Source organism: Phyllobates terribilis, unplaced genomic scaffold (assembly GCF_046119375.1).
Source record: "Phyllobates terribilis strain yellow unplaced genomic scaffold, ASM4611937v1 Scaffold_11__3_contigs__length_659146591, whole genome shotgun sequence".
Taxonomy (NCBI): Eukaryota; Metazoa; Chordata; class Amphibia; order Anura; family Dendrobatidae; genus Phyllobates; species Phyllobates terribilis.
The window spans coordinates 364186708-364208615 of NW_027362771.1; the positions used below are offsets into that span (position 1 = coordinate 364186708).

General features: G+C 41.7%; 1 protein-coding gene across 6 annotated transcripts in view; it reads right to left on the reverse strand.

Moving 5' to 3' along the window:
- Positions 1 to 21908, reverse strand: part of ZNF280D (zinc finger protein 280D) — a 99816-nt gene that overhangs the window by 64544 nt on the left and 13364 nt on the right. For all 6 annotated transcript variants that reach the window (XM_073652925.1, XM_073652924.1, XM_073652920.1 and 3 more), the window contains exon 2: positions 18940 to 19087. In XM_073652925.1, coding sequence (XP_073509026.1) covers positions 18940 to 19081 — 142 coding nt within the window. In that variant the 5' untranslated portion in view covers positions 19082 to 19087. The remainder of the gene's footprint in view (positions 1 to 18939; positions 19088 to 21908) is intronic.

The window sequence follows — 21908 nt, forward strand, 5'->3', positions numbered from 1 at the left end:
AAATAAATTAACTTTTTGATGATATTCTAATTTAGTGAGATGCACCTTTATGTTTTCATACTGCTCTGTCCTGGCAGCTCTGCTGCATCTCCATTATTTCATGTTATGAATTAGAAATTTGTATGTCTTTTGCAACACTTCATTTTTGTAGTGCTTTTTTTTCTTCAGTTTATGGTGAACCTTATTTATATGTATAGTTTTTTTTTCTTCCTTCTTTAAGAAAGTTGTGTACGCCTTAACTTTCGGCACAAACTTGTAAATTAAATTGCTCAATGTTTTTCCATAATGGCTTTCTTTTGTGTGCAAAATTATAAAAAGAAACTGTATCAGCATTTAGGTTGTGATTATCTGGCAAAACTGACCCTAGTGAAGTTAAAGGGAATCTGTCAGCAGGTTTTTGCTATTTAATCTGAGAGCAGCAGAATAGGGCACAAGAGCTTGATTACAGGAATGTGTGACATATTGGGCTGTGTGCTGTAATTTCAATACAATCAGCATTTTATCAGCAGGAGATCAGCTGGTCTGGCATGCATGTGAAATGTAGTTAAGTAGTCATAATCAGTTTAACCCTGCCCCCACCACTGATTAGCAGCTTGCTGACAATGCACAGCATACACTGGAAGCTGTCAGTCAGGGGTGTGGGCGAGCTCAGCATTTTGACCACTGCTACATCTACATTAGACAAAACAGGAATTCTATGAAAACTACACCAAGCAGCCCAATAAGGGACACTGGAATCAGGCTTTCATGCCCTATAGTATGCTGCTCTCCGATTATATAGCAAAAACCCACTGAGTTTCCCTTTAAAAGAAAATTATTGCAAATGTAGTTTCTAAATCAGTAACAGAGATTCAAATGTTACCCAAATTTGCATGACATCTTTACTTCAGCAAAAATACAATTTATAAAATAAAAAAAAGACAAGTTTTAATAAAAGTACTTTGATTTTATAAAATAACACAATTATTTTTGCGCACATACATTTTGGATACTGTAAAAGTTTGGGCACCCCTGGTCAAAATTACTGTTATTGTGAACAGTTAAGCAAGTTGAAGATGAAATGATCTCTAAAAGTTAAAGATGACACATTTCCTTTGTATTTTAGGCAAAAAATATAAATTATATATTTTCATCTTTTACATTTTAAAAATGACAAAAAGGAAAATGGGATGATGCAAAAGTTTGGGCACCATTGGAGATTTGTGTGCTCAGATAACTTTGAGCAAGGTTTCAGACCTTAATTAGCCTGTTAGGGTTATGGCTTGTTCTCCATCATTATTGGGAAAGGCCAGGTGATGCAAATTTCCCAGCTTTATAAAACCCAGCCTCCTCTAACCATGTGCAAAATACAACAGCCATGGGTTTTTCTAAGCAGCTGCCTAGAACTGAGGCCCATAAAGCAGGAGAATGCTATAAGAAGATAGCAAAGCGTTTTCAAGTTGCCCTTTCCTCAGTTTGAAATGTAATTAAGAAATGGCAGTTACCAGGAACAGTGGAGGTCAAGATAAGGTCTGGAAGACCAAGCAAAATTTCAGTGAGAGCTGCTCATAGGATTGCTAGAGAGGCAAATCAGAACTCCCGCATGACGGCAAAAGACCTTCAGAAAGATTTAGCAGACTCTGGAATTGTGGTACATTGTTCTACTATTCACAGAACAGACACCTACACAAATATGGCCTTCATGGAAAAGTCATTAGAAGAAAACCTCTCCTGCGTTCCCCACCATAAAATTCAAAGTCAGAAGTATACAAAAGAACATCTAAGCAAGCCTCATTTTGGAAACAAGTCCTGTGTACCAATTAGGTTAAAATAGAACTCTTTGGCCACAATAATCAAAGGCATGTGTGGAGAAAAAAAGGACACAGAATATCAGGAAAAGAACATCTCGCCAACCATTAAGCATGGGGGTGGATCAATCATGCTTTGGGGTTATGTTGCACTCAATGACACGGGGAACATTTCACAGGTAGTGTCACGATACTAGTGGATACAACTGTACACCAGTAGCTAGGTCAAAGAGACTGCAGACACAAGGGTTAAACAAGGGTTAAACAAGTGATATTGTATTGATGATTTGAATGCAATATAGCATAGAAGTTCAGATGAGTCTTTAGCCAATCCAACAGACAATAGCGGCAGAGCTTACACTCGGCAATACAGCATGCAAAGTCACTGAGCAATGAGAGCACCAAGATGTCCGGCACTGACAGACTCTCTTGCAGAGCAGAGGAACACAAGCTGGCGGGAGTTCTTACATAACCGCAGGTGTAGTCAGATTTCTGAAGTCGGGTGTTAGCAATCACTCGGTCACCAGGCGGGGATCCAGACGTGCAGGTCGGCAGAGGACTCCGCCGTTAGGAAAGGACCAACAGGGATCGTAAGTCCAGGCTTGAGACTGCAGAGGAACAAGGTCCACAACATAATACACAAGCAAGGAAACAGTGCTGACTTTATATATAGCTTTGGCAGGAAGCAAGATGGCCGATGTGAAACATAAAGATCCATGTTAACTAAGGGCAAAAGAAACAACAGATTCCAGGCCTAGATCCTGACATTACTCCCACCTCAAGAACGGCCTCAGGACGATCCCAGACCAGGCTTGCCAGGGTACCTTTGATGGAACTGCTCAATCAATCGGGATGCATTAATATTATCCACGGGTTCCCAGGAATTCTCCTCTGAAGAATAGCCTTGCCATTTAATCAAGTACTGCAATCGATTTCTGTAGATTCTCGAGTCCAGAATCCTCTCGATGATAAACTGTTCTTGACCATCCACGAGAATGGGATAGGGAGGAGGAGATGAACGTCCTGGAAAAGGATTGGGTACTACAGCCTTAAGTAAGGAAGTATGAAAGACAGGATGTATCCTCATAGTTCTTGGGAGTTTTAAGCGACATGCGACAGCACCTACCAACCCACTGATCCTATAGGGACCGATGTACTTCTGTCCCAACTTAGGGGAAGGGATCTTCATCTTTAATTTTTTTGTAGACAACCAGACTAAATCTCCTACCTTGAATGTTGGTGTTGGTTTGCAAAATCTGTCAGCTGCCTTCTTGTACCTATCTTGTGCGGAAAGCAAAGTCTCTTTCAGAAGTTCAAGGTTCTGCTGAAGTGAAGAGATCCTGTCGGCAACTGCTGGTAATGATGTATCTACCGGTAATCTGGGAAGAATGCTAGGGTGATATCCCAAGTTAGCATAAAATGGTGACTGCTTGGTGGAAGCACTCTGGGCATTATTATACGAAAATTCAGCCAATGGGAGTGGTCTTACCCAATCATCTTGTAGATGGCCAACGTAACAGCGAAGGTATTGCTCCAATGTTTGATTGGTACGTTCTGTCTGCCCGTTGGACTGTGGGTGGAAAGCAGAAGATAAATTAACCTCAATGCCTAATGCCGAACAAAAGCTTCGCCAGAACTTTGAAGTAAATTGAACTCCACGGTCAGAAACAACTTCATCCGGAACCCCGTGCAAACGAAAGATGTTCTGGATGATTAGGTCAGCAGTGTCCTTCGCAGAGGGTAAGCCGGAGCAAGGGATGAAATGGGCAGCTTTGGTCAGGCGATCGACCACCACCAAAATCGTACTCTTTCCCTCGGAAGTGGGCAGTTCCACAATAAAGTCCATGGAAATGGACCCCCACGGGCGAGACGGCACCGGCAAAGGCTGTAGCAGACCTGTAGGGGAGGCATGTGGGATCTTGAATTTAGCACATACCTCACAAGATGAAAAGTACTTCTGAACATCCTTCCGAAAACCTGGCCACCAGAAGAAGCGAGATAAGAATTCTTGAGTCTTCTGAATTCCTCTGTGCCCCGCAACCTTAGAGTCATGAACCAATCTCAACACTCTTAGCCTCATGGTCTCAGGAATGTAGAGGCGCCGTTCCCGGGTCCAAACTCCATTCCTAAAAAGAAGGCTTACCTCATCAGACGGCTGAGACAGGAAAGAGTCGGAGTTGTAAGCCTCTTTGATGACCTGCAACAAATCTTGATTATGAATGACTCCTACAAAATTGCGATCAGAAAGTATGGTCTTAGGTGGAGCATCTGGAACAGCATCAGTGGAGTACATCCGAGATAAAGCATCTGCTTTTCCATTGCGAGAACCTAGTCTATAAGAGATTGTAAAATTGAATTGGCTAAGGAAAAGACTCAGCGGGCCTGTCGTGGGGTCAGACATCTTGCTGACCGGATAAACTCGAGGTTGCGATGATCCGTGAGGACAATGATCGGCTGTGAAGCTCCTTGGAGAAGATGTCTCCACTCCTTGAAGGCGGTGATGATAGCCAGTAATTCTTTATTTCCTACATCGTAGTTCTTTTCGGCTGGAGACAGTCGCTTGGAAAGGAAAGCACAAGGATGAAGTAAGTTCTTCTCACCTGTTCTTTGGGACAGTACAGCCCCGACGGCACAGTTTGAGGCATCTACTTCAATAATGAAGGCGAGTTCCGGATCAGGGTGGATCAGTACTGGTGCCGATGTGAACTTGATCTTGAGCCGAGAGAATGCTTCTTGGGCTTGAGGGGACCAAATAAACGCTGTCTTCTTCTGTGTCAGCCGGGTGATGGGCGAGATGATGTCCGAGAAGTTCTTGATAAAGCGTCTGTAAAAGTTAGCAAACCTGATGAAACTTTGGACCTCCTTGACGTTCTTAGGGATCGGCCACTCCTGAATCGCCTTGATCTTACTGTTATCCATGCTCAGATCCCGTGGAGAAATTACATATCCTAAGAACTGGACCTCAGTCTTGTGAAATTCATATTTCCCCAACTTGATGTATAGATGGTGTTCCCTCAAACGCTGCAGGACAGTTTTGACATGTTGCTGATGTTCCTCCATGGAGCTAGAAAAAATCAGAATGTCATCCAGATAGATTACGACAAAAAGGTCAAGAATATCTCTAAAGATATCGTTTACTAGATGTTGGAAGGTTGCTGGGGCATTACAAAGTCCAAATGGCATGACCAGATACTCAAAGTGTCCATATCGAGACCTAAATGCTGTCTTCCATTCGTCTCCAGGTCTAATACGGACTAGATTATATGCCCTACGTAGGTCCAATTTTGAAAAGAGCTTGGCCTGGCGGACTCTCGAGAAGCTCTGGAATTAATGGCAGGGGGTAGCGGTTCTTGATGGTTAGTTTGTTAATTTCACGGTAGTCAACACAGGGTCTGAGGGATCCATCCTTCTTTTTAACGAAAAAAATGGGTGCGCCGGCTGGAGAGGATGAGGGGCGTATGAAACCTTTGGACAGATTCTCATCAATGTATTCTTTGAGGGTCTTGAGCTCAGGACCGGACAAAGGATAAATATTTCCAAAGGAAATGGCAGCAGCAGGTAGGAGCTCGATTGGACAATCATAAGGGCGATGTAGTGGCAACTTGTCTGCATTCTTTTTATCGCACACATCCGAAAATTCTTTATAAACTGCCGGTAACCTTAAATCCGAAGATGGGTCACCTGAAGATGGTCCACTCAAATCCCCAGAAATTACCTCCCTAGCTGGGAAGCGCAATCTCTTGGTCTCCCAGTCAATAATGGGATTCTGAGCCTGCAACCAGGGTAAACCCAAGATAATAGGGAAGTGTGGGGAGGAAATCAGAAGGAAGGGCAATTTCTCCTGGTGGTCATCTCCCATGAGAATCTTCAGGGGCTCAGTCTGCAGGTCCACTGGCCCCGAGGCCAAAGGAGAGCCATCCACAGTCTCCATCAGAATAGAAGATGCTCTTTTCTGTGATCGGATTCCATATTCATTAGCAAAGGAGGTGTCCATGAAGTTACCGCTGGCCCCAGAATCTATCATGGCGGAACTGTTCACCCAATGTGAGTCAATCCAGATTTTGATAGGGAGATAGCAATGTGAGTCTTTTTTCTTACTGTAGAGGTCTGAAACTGCAGAAGACAAAATAACAGCATTGATAGGTAGCACCGTTTCGGATGTAACAGAGTTCATGTCTGAAAAGTCATAGTCCGGAACAGCTGCTGCAATTCCGGGTGGCCCTGGTTCGGAAACCTCGGAGCGTGAGTCTGAGAAGTCGCGTTCTATCATGGCTGCGGTTATTCTGCGAGAACGGCTGGGACAATTGATAATAAAATGTCCTGACTTTCCGCAGTAGAAACATAAATTCTCTTTTAAACGAAATTCCTTCCGTTCGTCACTTGCTCGACTTAGTAGGGAATTTACCTGCATCGGTTCAGGTGCAGACTCCTGTGGACCTGGATCCAGAATCTCCTTGGGAAGGAAAGGTAGAAGCGATTTATTGCTGCGGTTCATCTCAGACCACCTCTCTAGTCTTCGTTCGGAGATGCGAGCATCTAGGCGAATACAATGATTGATGAAGTCGCCTAGAGCGGTGGGGGCCTCCGCACGTGCAAGCTCATCCTTGATAGAACTGGACAACCCCTTCTTGAATATTGAGTACTTTGCTGCACTATTCCAGGGGGTATCCTGGGCCCACCTTCTAAAATCCATAGCATACTCAGTCACTGGGCGTTTACCTTGACGCAAGTTCAGCAGGGCCGTCTCCACTGTAAGGCAACGGTTCGGATCCTCAAACATCTGCCCCATGGCGTTGATAAACATATTGAAGTCATTCAGACATGCATCCTGCGAATCTATCAAGGGGTTCGCCCAGGCAAGAGCCTTGTTAGTCAGCAACATGATGATAGTCAATACTTTGGATCGATCCGTAGGAAACTGTGTGGCATGTGCAGCAAAAAATAAACGACACTGGTTCAGAAATCCACGGTACTTATCTCGGTCGCCACCAAACCTGAATGGCGGTAGTTTGGGAATGGCAGGGACTGAAGTCTGGGGCTGTGCTTCCAGGGCCGCAACCCGCGCACGCAATTCCTGAATGGTCTGACCAAGTACTTGCACATCAAATTTTGTTTGACCCTCTAGGCCTTCTATTCTGATCTTCCATGTCGGCATCTCAGCGTGTACAGAAACAGTGACATTATTAAGCTTCTTAACACGCAAGTCCAAAGTCTCTGACCCAGCGGCATCCATTTTAGCTGGCTTGTGTATCCTGTCACGATGCTAGTGGATACAACTGGATACCAGTAGCTAGGTCAAAGAGACTGCAGACACAAGGGCTAAACAAGTGATATTGTATTGATGATTTGAATGCAATATAGCATAGAAGTTCAGACGAGTCTTTAGCCAATCCAACAGACAATAGCGGCAGAGCTTACACTTGGCAATACAGCATGCAAAGTCACTGAGCAATGAGAGCACCAAGATGTCCGGCACTGACAGACTCTCTTGCAGAGCAGAGGAACACAAGCTGGCGGGAGTTATTACATAACCGCAGGTGTAGTCAGATTTCTGAAGTCGGGTGTTAGCAATCACTCGGTCACCAGGCGGGGATCCAGACGTGCAGGTCGGCAGAGGACTCCGCCGTTAGGAAAGGACCAACAGGGATCGTAAGTCCAGGCTTGAGACTGCAGAGGAACAAGGTCCACAACATAATACACAAGCAAGGAAACAGAGCAGGTGCTGACTTTATATATAGCTTTGGCAGGAAGCAAGATGGCCGATGTGAAACATAAAGATCCATGTTAACTAAGGGCAAAAGAAACAACAGATTCCAGGCCTAGATCCTGACAGGTAGAGGGAAGAATGGATTCAATGAAATTTCAACAAATTCTTGATGCAAACATAACACCATCTGTAAAAAGGCTGAAGTTGAAAAGAGGATGGCTTCTACAAATGTATAATGATCCTAAACACACGTCAAATTCCACAATACACCACCTCAGAAGGTGCAAGCTGAAGGTTTTACAATGGCCCTCACAGTCCCCTGATCTGAACATCATTGAAAATCTGTGGTTAGACCTCAAAATAGCAAAGCATGCAAGACAACCAAGGAATCTCACAGACCTGGAAGAATTTTCCAAGGAAGAATGGATGAAAGTCCCTCAAACAAGAATTGAAAGACTCTTGGCTGGCTACAAAAATCATTTACAAGCTGTGATACTTGCAAAAGGGGGTGCAACTAGGCACTAACCATGCAGGGTGCCCAAACTTTTGCATCGTCCCATTTTCCTTTTTGTAATTTTTAAAATGTAAAAGATGAAAATATATATGTGTTTGCCTAAAATACAAAGGAAATGTGTAATCTTTAACTTTAGGCCTCTTAAAGATCATTTCATCTTCAACTTGCTTAACTGTTCACAATAAGGCTGTGTGCCCACGATGCGTTTTTTAAGCGTTTCCGCAGCGGCAAAAACGCTGCAGAAACGCTTAAAAAAAACGCATGGTAGAAGGCCTGCCATGTTCCCCAATGATAATCCGCATGTGCTGTGCACATGCTGCGGAAATTTCCGCTGCGGATTATCATTGCGGAAAAAAACACAGCACTACCAATTATTTTGCGGAAGTCCTGCGTTTTCGCCGCCATTGACTTGCATTAGACCGCATGGATTAAGCATCACTGTATATGTAGATGCGCTTTCCATGCGTTCTAATCTACCCAGGTCTAGAGAAGAGGAGACTCTCCTCCGTACCCGGGTACCATAGAAAACTAAAAAAAAGAATAAAATAAATATATACTTACCTTCTGATGGCCCCCGCTCTCCTTCTCTTCACTTGACGGCAGTTCGCGAAGGACTGAAGGACATGCGCTGACGTCATAATCATGTGACGGGTCACGCAACGCTGACGTCGACAGGTCCTTCAGTGTACCGCTGCCGGCAACCAGGACGGTGAAGCAAGACTGCGGGGGCCATCGGAGGGTAAGTATAGATTTATTTTTTATTTTTTGACATTCTCTCAGGTCACACTATATAAATCCATGCTATTTGCATGGATTTATACACTGTGTTCCAAATTATTATGCAAATAATATTTTCTCAGATTTTCCCAAATTACCTATATGAATTGCAGTCATTGTGATTTTCCAGTCAAATAACTATTAGAGTACAATTGAAAGGTTTTTGTACAAACTGCCTATGATAACAGTACATTTTTAAAAAAATAAAAAACTCAAACTGCACTCAAAATGCATGTTCCAAATTATTATGCACAGCAGAGTTTTCAACCTTTCATTTTAAATAAAGAACAAAAAAATGGTCATTTTTGAAATTATAAGCATTAGCAGGTTATTACAAACTGAAATCAAACAGTTTTCAACTCAAAACTTTATTCTAGGTGATGTTACATTTGCACATAGGACCGCTTGTTCGAAAGGAGCTTCTGAACTCTCTCGTCCATTGAATTTGTCAGGTTTTGGATGGTTTCTGCTTCAATTGTTTTGCATGAGGACAGAATACCCTCCCAGAGCTGTTGCTTAGATGTGAACTGCCTCCCGCCATCATAGACACTCCTTTTGATGATGCTCCAGAGGTTCTCAATGGGGTTGAGGTCAGGGAAGCATGGGTGCCACACAATAAGTTTGTCCCCTTTTATGCCCATAGCTGCCAGAGATGCAGATGTGTTATGTGCAGCATGAGACGGGGCATTATCATGCATGAAATGATCTCGATGGTCCAGATGGATGGAGTGGAGGATGGCTGGTTGATGGACACCCCATGCAAACACGGCTAAGGCGCTAACAAGGAGGAGGTGGAGTAATGTTTTGGGCTGGAATCATGGGGAGAGAGATTGTCGGCCCTTTTAGGATCCCTGAAGGGGTAAAGATGAACTCCATAATGTATGTTGAGTTTCTCAAACAGCACTTCCTTCCATGGTTCAAGAAGAAGAACCGTGCATTCCGCAGCCAGATCATTTTCATGCATGATAATGCCCCGTCTCATGCTGCACATAACACATCTGCATCTCTGGCTGATATGGGCATAAAAGGGGACAAACTTATGGTGTGGCACCCATGCTCCCCTGACCTCAACCCCATTGAGAACCTCTGGAGCATCATCAAAAGGAGTGTCTATGATGGTGGGAGGCAGTTCACATCTAAGCAATAGCTCTGGGAGGGTATTCTGTCCTCATGCAAAACAATTGAAGCAGAAACCATCCAAAACCTGACAAATTCAATGGACGAGAGAGTTCAGAAGCTCCTTTCGAACAAGCGGTCCTATGTGCAAATGTAACATCACCTAGAATAAAGTTTTGAGTTGAAAACTGTTTGATTTCAGTTTGTAATAACCTGCTAATGCTTATCATTTCAAAAATGACCATTTTTTTGTTCTTTATTAAAATGAAAAGGTTGAAAACTCTCCTGTGCATAATAATTTGGAACATGCATTTTGAGTGCAGTTTGAGTTTTTTATTTTTTTAAAAATATACTGTTATCATAGGCAGTTTGTACAAAAACCTTTCAATTGTACTCTAATAGTTATTTGACTGGAAAATTACAATGACTGCAATTCATATAGGTAATTTGGGAAAATCTGAGAAAATATTATTTGCATAATAATTTGGAACACAGTGTATAGTGTGACCAAGTTGACAAGCACTTTCCAAGTGATGCTAAAATTGCTTGGAAAGCGCTTGTCAACCCGCATGCGGAAATGCAAGTGAAGAACGCTTCACTTCCGCATGTCCCTGGCAGGAAAACGCATGTACAATCCGCATGCTTTTTCTGCCAGAGAGATGCAGAAACGCTCAGGAAAAAATCCTGAGCATTTCTGCATCGTGGGCACATAGCCTAACAGTAATTTTGATTAGGGGTGCCCAAACTTTTACATGCCACTGTATCTAGAGTGAAAGTATAATCCTGAAATGGAGCTTCCCACTGCAGCATGATCAAACTTTCACCTTTAAATCAAATATACAGTGCCTTGTGAAAGTATTTGGCCCCCTTGAACTTTTCTACCTTTTTCCACATTTCTGGCTTCAAACATAAAGATATAAGATTCTAATTTTTTGGGGAAGAATCAACAACAAGTGGGACACAATCGTGAAGTGGAAAGAAATTTATTAGATATTTTAAACTTTTTTAAAAGATGAAAAACTGAAAAGTGGGGCGTGCAATATTATTCGGCCCCCTTGAGTTAATACTTTGTAGCGCAACCTTTTGCTGCGATTACAGCTGCAAGTCGCTTCGGGTATGTCTCTATCAGTTTTGAACATCGAGAGGCTGAAATTCTTGCCCATTCTTCCTTGCAAAACAGCTCGAGCTCAGTGAGGTTGGATGGAGAGCGTTTGTGAACAGCAGTTTTCAGCTCTTTCCACAGATTCTCAATTAGATTCAGGTCTGGACTTTGACTTGGCCATTTAACACCTGGATGCGTTTATTTTTGAACCATTCCATTGTAGATTTTGCTTTATGTTTGGGATCATTGTCTTGCTGGAATATAAATCTCCGTCCCAGTCTCAGGTCTTTTGCAGACTTCAACAGGTTTTCTTCCAGAATGGTCCTGTATTTGGCTCCGTCCATCTTCCCATCAATTTTAACCATCTTCCCTGTCCCTGCTGAAGAAAAGCAGGCCCAAACCATGATGCCGCCACCACATTTGACAGTGGGGATGGTGTTTTGAGGGTGATGAGCTGTGTTGCTTTAACGCCAAGCATATCATTTTGCATTGTGGCCAAAAAGTTCGATTTTGGTTTCATCTGACCAGAGCACCTTATTCCACATGTTTGGTGTGTCTCCCAGGTGGCTTGTGGCAAACTTCAAACAAGACTTTTTATGGATATCTTTGAGAAATGGCTTTCTTCTTGCTACTCTTCCAAAAAGGCCAGATTTGTGCAGTGTACGACTGATTGTTGTCCTATGGACAGATTCTCCCACCTCAGCTGTAGATCTCTGCAGTTCATCCAGAGTGATCATGGGCCTTTTGGCCGCATCTCTGATCAGTCTTCTCCTTGTTCGAGATGAAAGTTTAGAGGGACGGCCGGGTCTTGGTAGATTTGCAGTGGTCTGATACTCCTTCCATTTCAATATGATCGCTTGCACAGTGCTCCTTGAGATGTTTAAAACTTGGGAAATCTTTTGTATCCAAATCCGGCTTTAAACTTCGCCACAACAGTATCTCGGACCTGCCTGGTGTGTTCCTTGGTCTTCATGATGCTCTCTGCACTTGAAACAGACCCCTGAGACTATCACAGAGCAGGTGCATTTATACAGAGACTTTATTACACACAGGTGGATTCTATTTATCATTACCAGTTATTTAGGACAACATTGGATCATTCAGAGATCCTCACTGAACTTCTGGAGTGAGTTTGTTGCACTGAAAGTAAAGGAGACGAATAATATTGCACGCACCACTTTTCAGTTTTTAATTTTTTTAAAAAGTTTAAAATATCCAATAAATTTCGTTCCACTTCACAATTGTGTCCCACTTGTTGTTGATTCTTCCCCCAAAAATTTTAATTTTACATCTTTATGTTTGAAGCCAGAAATGTGGCAAAAGATAGAAAAGTTCAAGGGGGCCAAATACTTTCACAAGGCATTGTAGATGGTTAATTTTGTTCCAAAATGCACCCGTAAACAAGTGCTCACAAGTATTTCAAAGCTAAAAAAACAGACAAATATAGATCCTTTCCATTTTTTTCTCCGTGTTTAAGATTCAGTCCTGGTAATGGCATACAAACACTGATGCAAAGTACTGACCAAATCTGCCCTGTATAAATGAGGCAGCCAATAACTTCAGCCTTTTATCTCTATTCACAGTTGATGAACAAGTATGCCTTCGTTTAGCACAGTAGTTTATAGCATGTAAGGCCCCTTTAACACATCCGATTTCACATACGTATGTGTTCTATCCATTATTATTTTTTTAGTCTGAGTCTTATTTTTTTGCAGACCATCAGACATGTCCATCTTAGATGGTTTGATCAGCAAATCAAATCAAAGTGCATGGATCACTCTCAGAAAAAAAACCCAAACAAAACACTAGTGAAAGAAGACTTTGATATAGCTAGGCAAGAATTACACAAACTGTAGATTTTAGAGGGCTAATCTGCCCATCTACTAGGCAATCTGTTGCAGAAATCGGAGTTTCAGATGGAGATTTGTATAATCTGAGCTACCTATACAAGGTGCAGTAGTTGCAGCTGGCACCGGGGCCTGCTGTCTGAGATAGCTCAAAGACAAATCTGCCACTGGTGTCACGTAGTAACAGTCCTTTGTTTTGCTGATGTTGCAAACATTTACTTTAAATGTCTCACAGCCCCTGAGATAAAAGGCCTCTAAAATTATGGACTGCTGTAAAACTGGCACAAGCACTACTATAAGTATTTATCCCCATACTCTTTACTTGATGAGTGTCCAAATGCTTGGATCATGGCCAGATCATTATATTTAATCTTTATGTCTGTAACAAAGCATTTGCAGATGGAAAAGGACCCCATAGATGACATGTAATTACCATCAACACATTCAGTAGAATGAGCTTTTAAAAGGCATAGTGAATAACAGGAACTCTCTATTGTATATTTTTGGGGATTGAATTAGAAAATTCTTCATATAGTGTAAATATTTTTCAATATTTTCCCTTAACTGAGAAATCGTAATATACTTATTGACCATGTCATGGCTAAGATGCACTTTTTAAGTGGTACTTTTTTTCAGGAAGGCAAAGGAAAACTTTCAGCTAGAAGAAACTTGTTTGGAAGCTAAGTGAATTGTTAGCAGTTTCTGACAGCTAGAGAATCGTTCAACTTTCATAATTAAATTATGCAAGAATATATACAAAATGTAAAACACACACAAAAAAAGATTTAGCACTTACTATTTATAAAACATGTGCAAAATGCATATTCTCAATATAGTCCTCATGGACAATGGATAGCTCGCTCAACATTTTACAATAACGACACAAATGGAACTGGCCAAATTGTGATTGTCTGTAACACCAGAGAGATGAACGAGAGCAGGTGTGCACAACCTGTGGCCAGGGGCCACATGCGACCTGTGATGGCATCCTAGGAAGCCCCCAGCCATCCTTAGCACCCCCATATTTGGGACTGCTCTTTATTCAGTACTCTAGAAGGTAAGAGATGGGAAAGCATTAATGTAGCTCTCTCCACTGTAGTCCATAATGAAATTTGCATCGCTTCACCCTTTCTGTAACTCAACTATAAAACTGGTATATTTATCATGTCATATTAGTTTTGTGATTGAAATTTGTATGACGTTTCCCAGTAGAGACGCTTATTTCATAGCATAATACAGGTGCATCTCACTAAATTAGAATATCATCAAAAAGTTAATTTATTTCAGTTCTTCAATACAAAAAGTGAAACTCATATGTTATATAGAGTCATTACAAACAGAGTGATCTATTTCAAGTGTTTATTTCTGTTAATGTTGATGATTATGGCTTACAGCCAATGAAAACACAAAAGTTATTATCTCAGTAAATCAAAATAATTAACAAATAACACCTGCAAAAGTCTTCCTAAACATTTAAAAAGGTCCCTTAGTCTGTTTCAGTAGGCTCCACAATCATGGGGAAGTCTGCTAACTTGACAGATGTCCAGAAGGCAGTCATTGACACACTCCACAAGGAGAGTAAGCCACAAAAGGTCATTGCTAAAGAAGCTGGCTGTTCACAAGTGCTGCATCCAAGCATAGTCATGGAAAGTTGAGTAGAAGGAAAAAGTGTGGTAGGAAAAGGCGCACAATCAACTGGGATAACCGCAGCCTTGGAAGGATTGTTAAGAAAAGGCCATTCAAAAATTTGGGGGAGATTCACAAGGAGTGGACTGCTGCTGGAGTCATTGCTTCAAGAGCCACCACACACAGACGTATCCAGGACATGGGCTACAAGTGTCGCATTCCTTGTGTCAAGCCACTCTTGACCAATAGACAACGCCAGAAGCGTCTTACCTGGGCCAAGGAGAAAAAGACCTGGACGGTGGCTCATTGGTCTAAGGTGTTGTTTTCAGATGAAAGTAAATTTTGCATTTCATTTGGAAATCAAGGTCCCAGAGTCTGGAGGAAGAGTGGACAGGCCACAATCCACGCTGCTTGAGGTCTAGTGGGAAGTATCCACAATCAGTGATGGTATGGGGAGCCATATCATCTGCTGGTGTAGGTCCACTGTGTTTTATCAAGACCAATATCAGCGCAGCCGTTTACCAGGAAATTTTAAAGCACTTCATGCTTCCCTCTGCCGACAAGCTTTTAGGTGATGGAAATTTCATTCTCCAGCAGGACTTGGCACCTGTCCACACTGCCAAAAGTACCAATACCTGGTTTAAAAACAACAGTATCACTGTGCTTGATTGGCCAGCAAACTCGCCTGACCTTAACCCCATAGAGAATCTATGGGGTATTGTCAAGAGGAAGATGAGAGACACCAGACCCAACAATGCAGATGAGCTGAAGGCTGCTATCAAACCAACCAGGGCTTCCATAAAATCTCAGCAGTGCCACAGGCTGATCACCTCCATGCCACGCCGCATTGATGCAGTAATTGATGCAAAAGGAGCCCTGACCAAGTATTGAGTGCATTTACTGAACATACATTTCAGTAGGCCAACATTTCGGATTTTAAAATCATTTTTCAAGCTGTTGTAAAGTATTCTAATTTACTGAGATAATGACTTTTGTGTTCTCATTGGCTGAAAGCCATAATCATCAACATTAACAGAAATAAACACATGAAATAGATCACTCGGTTGGTAATTACTCTATATAATATATGAGTCTCACTTTTTGTATTAAAGAACTGAAATAAATTAACTTTTTGATGATATTCTAATTTAGTGAGATGCACCTATATTTGTATAGACTCTTATTGGATCCTTTTACTACCATTTGCTCCCTATTCAACCTTGTATATTTGAAGACATTTATTAAACATCAAGTACAAACATGAAAAAACTTTATTTTTTCGACAGTGAGACTGCGGCCATACACAGTTCCAACGTCCAGCAAATCCAAAAGTGTCGCTTTTTAACCCTTTCCCTACATCCGAAGAACATGTAGGGGTGCATGGAGCAGCCTTACTGCTGAATGGAGCTTGACTTTTAACCTGTTAAATGCCACTGTCAGTATCTAACATTGGCATTATCAGGGTCAGTAAGGGGGTGCATTATTATATGCGGGTTGCTATGACAGCCAGAGATCTGTAGAAGATCCCTGTGTCTGCCATCACGGAGCAACAGTGAAACCCAGCCTGTGGATGGGTTTCAAAGTAGACTATGATATTTCCTATATCCAGCAATACTGAAATATTGCTGTATCCAGTACAAGAAAGCAGAGGATTGCAGGTTCAAATCCCCCTAAGGGATTAACAAATAAAGTAAAAAGTTTAAAAAAAAAAAAAAAAAAAATCGAACATTATGTAAAACGTTCCAATGAAAACTACAACTTGTTAAAGAAAAAACCCTCACACAGCTCTAAAATTTAAAACTCAAAATATGGCAGATCAAAAAGAATTTTTTTTTTTTTTCAGTGTATTTACGGTAGAAAAGTAATAAAACTATAAATTTCTCACTGCTGTAATCGTACTAACCCATGGAATAAATTTAACATTTTATCTGTGCAGGAAATTAAGAAATAATATTCATGACATAAAAAATAAAATAAAAAAATAATTGCTGAATTACATTTTTTTTCTCTTCTATTTCTCTTTATACAAAGTTAGATGATAAGTTATATACACTCCAAAATGGTGTCAATAAACCCTCATATGGTTATGACGATGATTTCCTGATAAAATAAACTGTTGCATTATTCTGATCATTACCTGGATGTTATTATATGAGAATAAGGTTGTAGTAGACTCCCTGACAGAAGTTATGCCGCTTATCCATGTTATGTAAATAAAAGCTTATAACCTGATGTTAAATTCATCCATTGGTTTTATAAATTACTCTTTTGAAAGCTGAAACCCTCCCAAATTTGGTTTAGGTTAAGAAAATAAATTGGCATCAATGCTGAAATATTGATAATTTAATGAACACAGGATGGTTCGATTTTGGCAAGACAAAGTTTTGTCGCCCACAGAAAGTATTGTGATATTCAAACAAATAATTATCTTAAAATACAAATATATGTTGCATAACATTGATGAATGAAGTTGTGGTGCTATTAGTCATATTTAATATTTTGTGTGACTTCCATGAGCTTGAAGGACTGCATCCATGCGGTTCAACAATGATTCATACAATTTATTAATGAAGTCATGAGGAATAGCAAAGAATGCAGTCTTACATGCCTCCCAGAGTTCATCTAGATTCTTTGGTTTTGTCTTCCAAGCTTCCTCTTTCATCCTACCTCAAACATGCTCAATGATGGTCATGTCTGGTGACTGAGTTGGCCAGTCCTTGAGCACCTTGATCTTTTTTGCCTGGAGGAACTTTGTTGTAGAGATGGATGGATGAGATGGAGCACCATCCTGCTGCAGAATTTGACCCCTTTTATGATTTGGAATGTAAGAGGTAGCTAATACTTCTTGATATTTTAGACTATTGATATTGCCTTCCACCTTGCAAATGTTTCGCACACCCCCATACTGAATGTAACCCCAGACCATGATCTTTCCACCACCAAATTTAACTGTTTTCTGGGTGTATTTTGGATCCATACGGGCTCCAGTAGGTCTCCTGCAGTATTTGCGGCGGCTGTGGTGTAATTCTACTGAAGATTCATCAGAGAAATCCACCTTCTGCCATTTTTCCAGCGTCCATCTGTTTAGCAGGCTTTTGGACTTTGCAAATGCCACAGTTTTTTATTTGCCTTTTGTTTAGTGCTGGCTTCTGGGCACTGATTCGACCATGGAGGCCATTTCGAGACAGAATCCTACAAACTGTTCTAGTTGACACAGGGACTTGAGGTGACCAGGCCTGTTGGAGCTCTGCTGCAGTGGAAGAGGGGCTTGCTTTGGATTTTCTAACCAACAAACGTTCCTCCTGAGCAGTTGTCTTGCGGGGTCTGCCGGACCTGAGCTTGTCAAACACATCTCCAGTCTCTTCAAATCTTTTTTTAATTCTTTGTACTTGAAGCTGAGACACATTAAAGGTACCAGCCACCTCTGCAGTGGATCTGGTCTTCAGCCTCTTGATTATCAAGGCTTTGGTCGCAGGGTGGATTTTTGGCATGTTGTCAGGGCTCAAGTTGCAGTTCAAGTGTAGGTCTGGGGTGCTGGGTTTCTTTTTATACACACCCACCAATTAACCAAACATTTACTGAGCACTGGTGAGGATGTAAACCAAGATTGGGTGCATTATATGACCAGGCGACAAAACTTTTGTCTTCCCAAAATCTGACCATTCTGCGTTCATTAAATGATCAATATTTCAGCATTGATGCCAATTTATTTTCTTTACCTAAACCAAATTTTGGAGGGTTTCAGCTTTCAAAAGAGTAATTTATAAAACCAATGGATGAATTTAACGTCATGTTATAAGCTTTTATTTACATAACATGGATAAGCGACATAACTTCTGTCAGGGAGTGTATATCTCTTTAATGTACATAAGATTTTACTTGTTTTAGGGCACGTTCAGTATTTGGTCAGTATTTTATATCAGTATTTGTAAGCCAAAATCAGGAGTGGAACAATCAGAGGAAAAGTATAATAGAAACAAGCCACTACTGCATTTTTCACCCACTCCTGGTTTTGGCTTACAAATACCGACCGAATACTCAACGTGGCCTATCTGTAACAATTTACCAGGGCTGTGGAGTCGGTAAGCCAAACCTCCGACTCCTCAATTTCCATGACACCGACTCCACCTCCCTCATACATGGCTCATGTTTAAGTGATAAAGTAACTGTAGCACAGATTCATCTCAGCTAAAAGTCTAGACCCTTAGATCAGGAATAGGACAGACATTTATAGAACATTTCATAACTTTCCCAAATTCTTATGAAAAAATACTCCCCACAAACTGCATTGAACTACTGTACCCAATTTATTATATATTTTGGGAGTTGGAGTCGGTCCATTTTATACCGACTCCGATTCCGACTCCACCAAAATGGACACCGACTATGACTCCACAGCCCTGCAATTTACTACATACAATTATTTATTCTGAATGTAGAAGACAGAAATAAATAAGCCTTACTAGTATTGGTTGTCTTTGAAACACTAATCTCCCGAACAAAAATTGGTTCGTCATCATCTTCATCATCAATCACAATGGCTTTAGATTTTTGCTGCCATGGTTCTAGCTCTTCTTCTTCACATTCCATTAACAATTCGGCCATCGTTTACTAATAAACACAAGCATTGGAAGAGTTAATAATCAAGGAGTAAGCTGACAGAATTCAATATTTTGCAAAAAAGTATTTTAAGATAATGAAAATGTGGGTAAACCCAAACAAAACAAACGTGTTACACCGCAAAGGACCCAAAGGTATGAAATGGCGCATGCTACACAATTTTCCTTTTGCCTAGGGCTCCAATGTCACAGGTTTTCCTTTCCCCAATGATCAGATGGTGCTTGTTTTCTTTTTTTATAGGGCAAAGAGAACTTTTGGGGTGAACACAACTAACCTGTGATTTGAGGGTGACCCATGTAAGACACCATACAGTCCTAGTGCAAAAGGGTTCCCAGTAAAGAAAATTATGTTTAAACCAGTTCATAGCAGTGTACAAAAATAAAGGCATACTTCCCTCATTGATCCCCCATGATTTCCATTCAGATGTCATCTACTATTCTCTACTTCCTACAGCGTTGAAGACGTTCCAATACAGGGACATGTAGCTGCTATAACCCATCCAGGCTGCATCAGACACCACTGAGGTCATTGCTACAGAGGTCACATGTGGCGTCTGGCAGGAGGGCCAGCCAGCAACAGAACAGGAGTAGCGGGGGATCAATGAGGTGAGCATGCGTATTTATCTTTGCACACCATTTAGGCTATGTGCCCATGTAGCGTTTTTGTAGCGTTTTTGTGGCGTTTTTACGGCCGCGAAAACACTTGTAAGACCGTCTGCCATGCAAAGCAATGTGAATTCGGATGTGCTGAGCACATGATGCGCTAATTAGCGCGCCAAATTCGCATTGCGTTGCAAAACACAGCATGACCATTTCTACTGCGATTACGCTGCAAATTCGCGGCCACTGAGGAAAATTGAAACGCAGTAAACCCGCAGGTATATGTGGATTTGCTGCGTTTCAATTAAATTCAATGGCCGCGAATTTGCAGCGTAATCGTGGCGCGTGTGGTACCCAGGATGAAGAGGAGACTACAACTCCTCTTCATCCCTGCTACCACACGGTGAAAAAAAGAAATAAACAAGTTAAAAATAAAAAAAACTGTATACTCACCTCTCCGGTCTGCTCCCGGTGGCGTCTTCTCTCCTCGGTGTCCCGCGCTGTACTTGCAGGACCTGTGGTAACGTCATTTAATTAGCTGATGGTCCCGCAGGACGCCGAAGAGAGAGGACGTGGCCGGGAGGAGACCGGAGAGGTGACTATACAGTTTTTTTTTATTTTTAATTTTTTAATTCTTTTTTTTTTTTTTTTAACTATAGATGCAGCATTTAAAGCATCTAAGTTGGTCACACAATATAAATCCATGCCGGTTGCATGGATTTATATTGTTTGACCAACTTGTCAAGCACTTTTCCAAGTGATGCTCAAAATTGCTTGGAAGTGCTTGAAAAAACGCATGCGAAAACGCATGTAAAAACGCTGAAAAACGCTTCTCTCTGGCAGAAAAAACGTATGTAAATCTGCATGCGTTTTTTTCTGCCAGAGAGAGGCAAAAACGCTCTGCATCAAATCTGTTACGTGGGCACATAGCCTTATAGTGGATATCATGGTTTTCTTTAGGCTGTGTGCCCACAATGCGTTTTTTAAGCGTTTGCGCAGCGGCAAAAACGCTGCAGAAACGCTTAAAAAATGCATGGTAGAAGGCCTGCCATGTTCCCCAATGATAATCCGCATGTGCTGTGCACATGCTGCGGAAATTTCCGCTCCCTTGCCGGCAGATCGCGTTGCACTGAAGGACCTGCCGTCACATGACTATGACATCAGCGCAGGTCCTTCAGTGCAGTGTACCACGAACTGCCGACAAGGGAGAAAGGAGCGAAGCAAGACTGCGGGGGCCATCGGAAGGTAAGTATAGATTCATTTTTTTATTTTAAACCATTTCTTCACATGCATTTCCGCATGCGGGTTGACAAGCGCTTTCCAAGCGATTTTAGCATCACTTGGAAAGTGCTTGTCAGCTTGGTCACACTATATAAATCCATGCAACCGCCCTGGATTTATATAGTGTGACCGTAAAGAATGGTTAAAAATAAAAAAATAAATCTATACTTACCTTCCGATGGCCCCCGCAGTCTTGCTTCGCTCCTTTCTCCCTTGTCGGCAGCTCGCGGTAGACTGCACTGAAGGACCTGCCGTCACATGACTATGACGTCAGCGCAGGTCCTTCAGTCCAACGCGATCTGCCGGCAAGGGAGAACGAGCGCAGCAGGGGCCGTCAGAAGGTAAATATAATATATTTTTTTTATTTTATTCTTTTTTTCACAGGTTCTATGGTACCCGGGTCCGGAGGAGATTCTCCTCTCCTCCAGACCCGGGTACCATCCGCACAATGAAAAGCGTGGAATGCGCATCTACATATGCAGTGATGAGGATTCCATGCAAGTCAATGGCAGCAAAAACGCAGCACTTCCGCAAAATAATTGGTAGTGCTGCGTTTTTTTCCGCAATGATAATCCGCAGCGGAAATTTCCACAGCATGTGCACATGCGGATTATCATTGGGCACCATAGCAGGCCTTCTACCATGCATTGCCGCTGCGGAAACACTTAAAAAAGCATCGGGGGCACACAGCCTAAGTAAACATTTTAAAATATTAAAAAAGAAAATCAAGACATTATTGCCTTCTGTTTGGATGCCGATCAGGTTGGGACATGCACTTTAGGCATGACTGCAAAATTAGTTTTGAATCTGTTGTTTTCAGCTACAACTAAAAAAAGAAATAAAAAACAATTCAAACTAAAGATTTTGACAGCTTCCAAAGACTGCAAATCCAACTTGAAAATAGAAACCCATGTCTGATTAAAGGGAGAAAA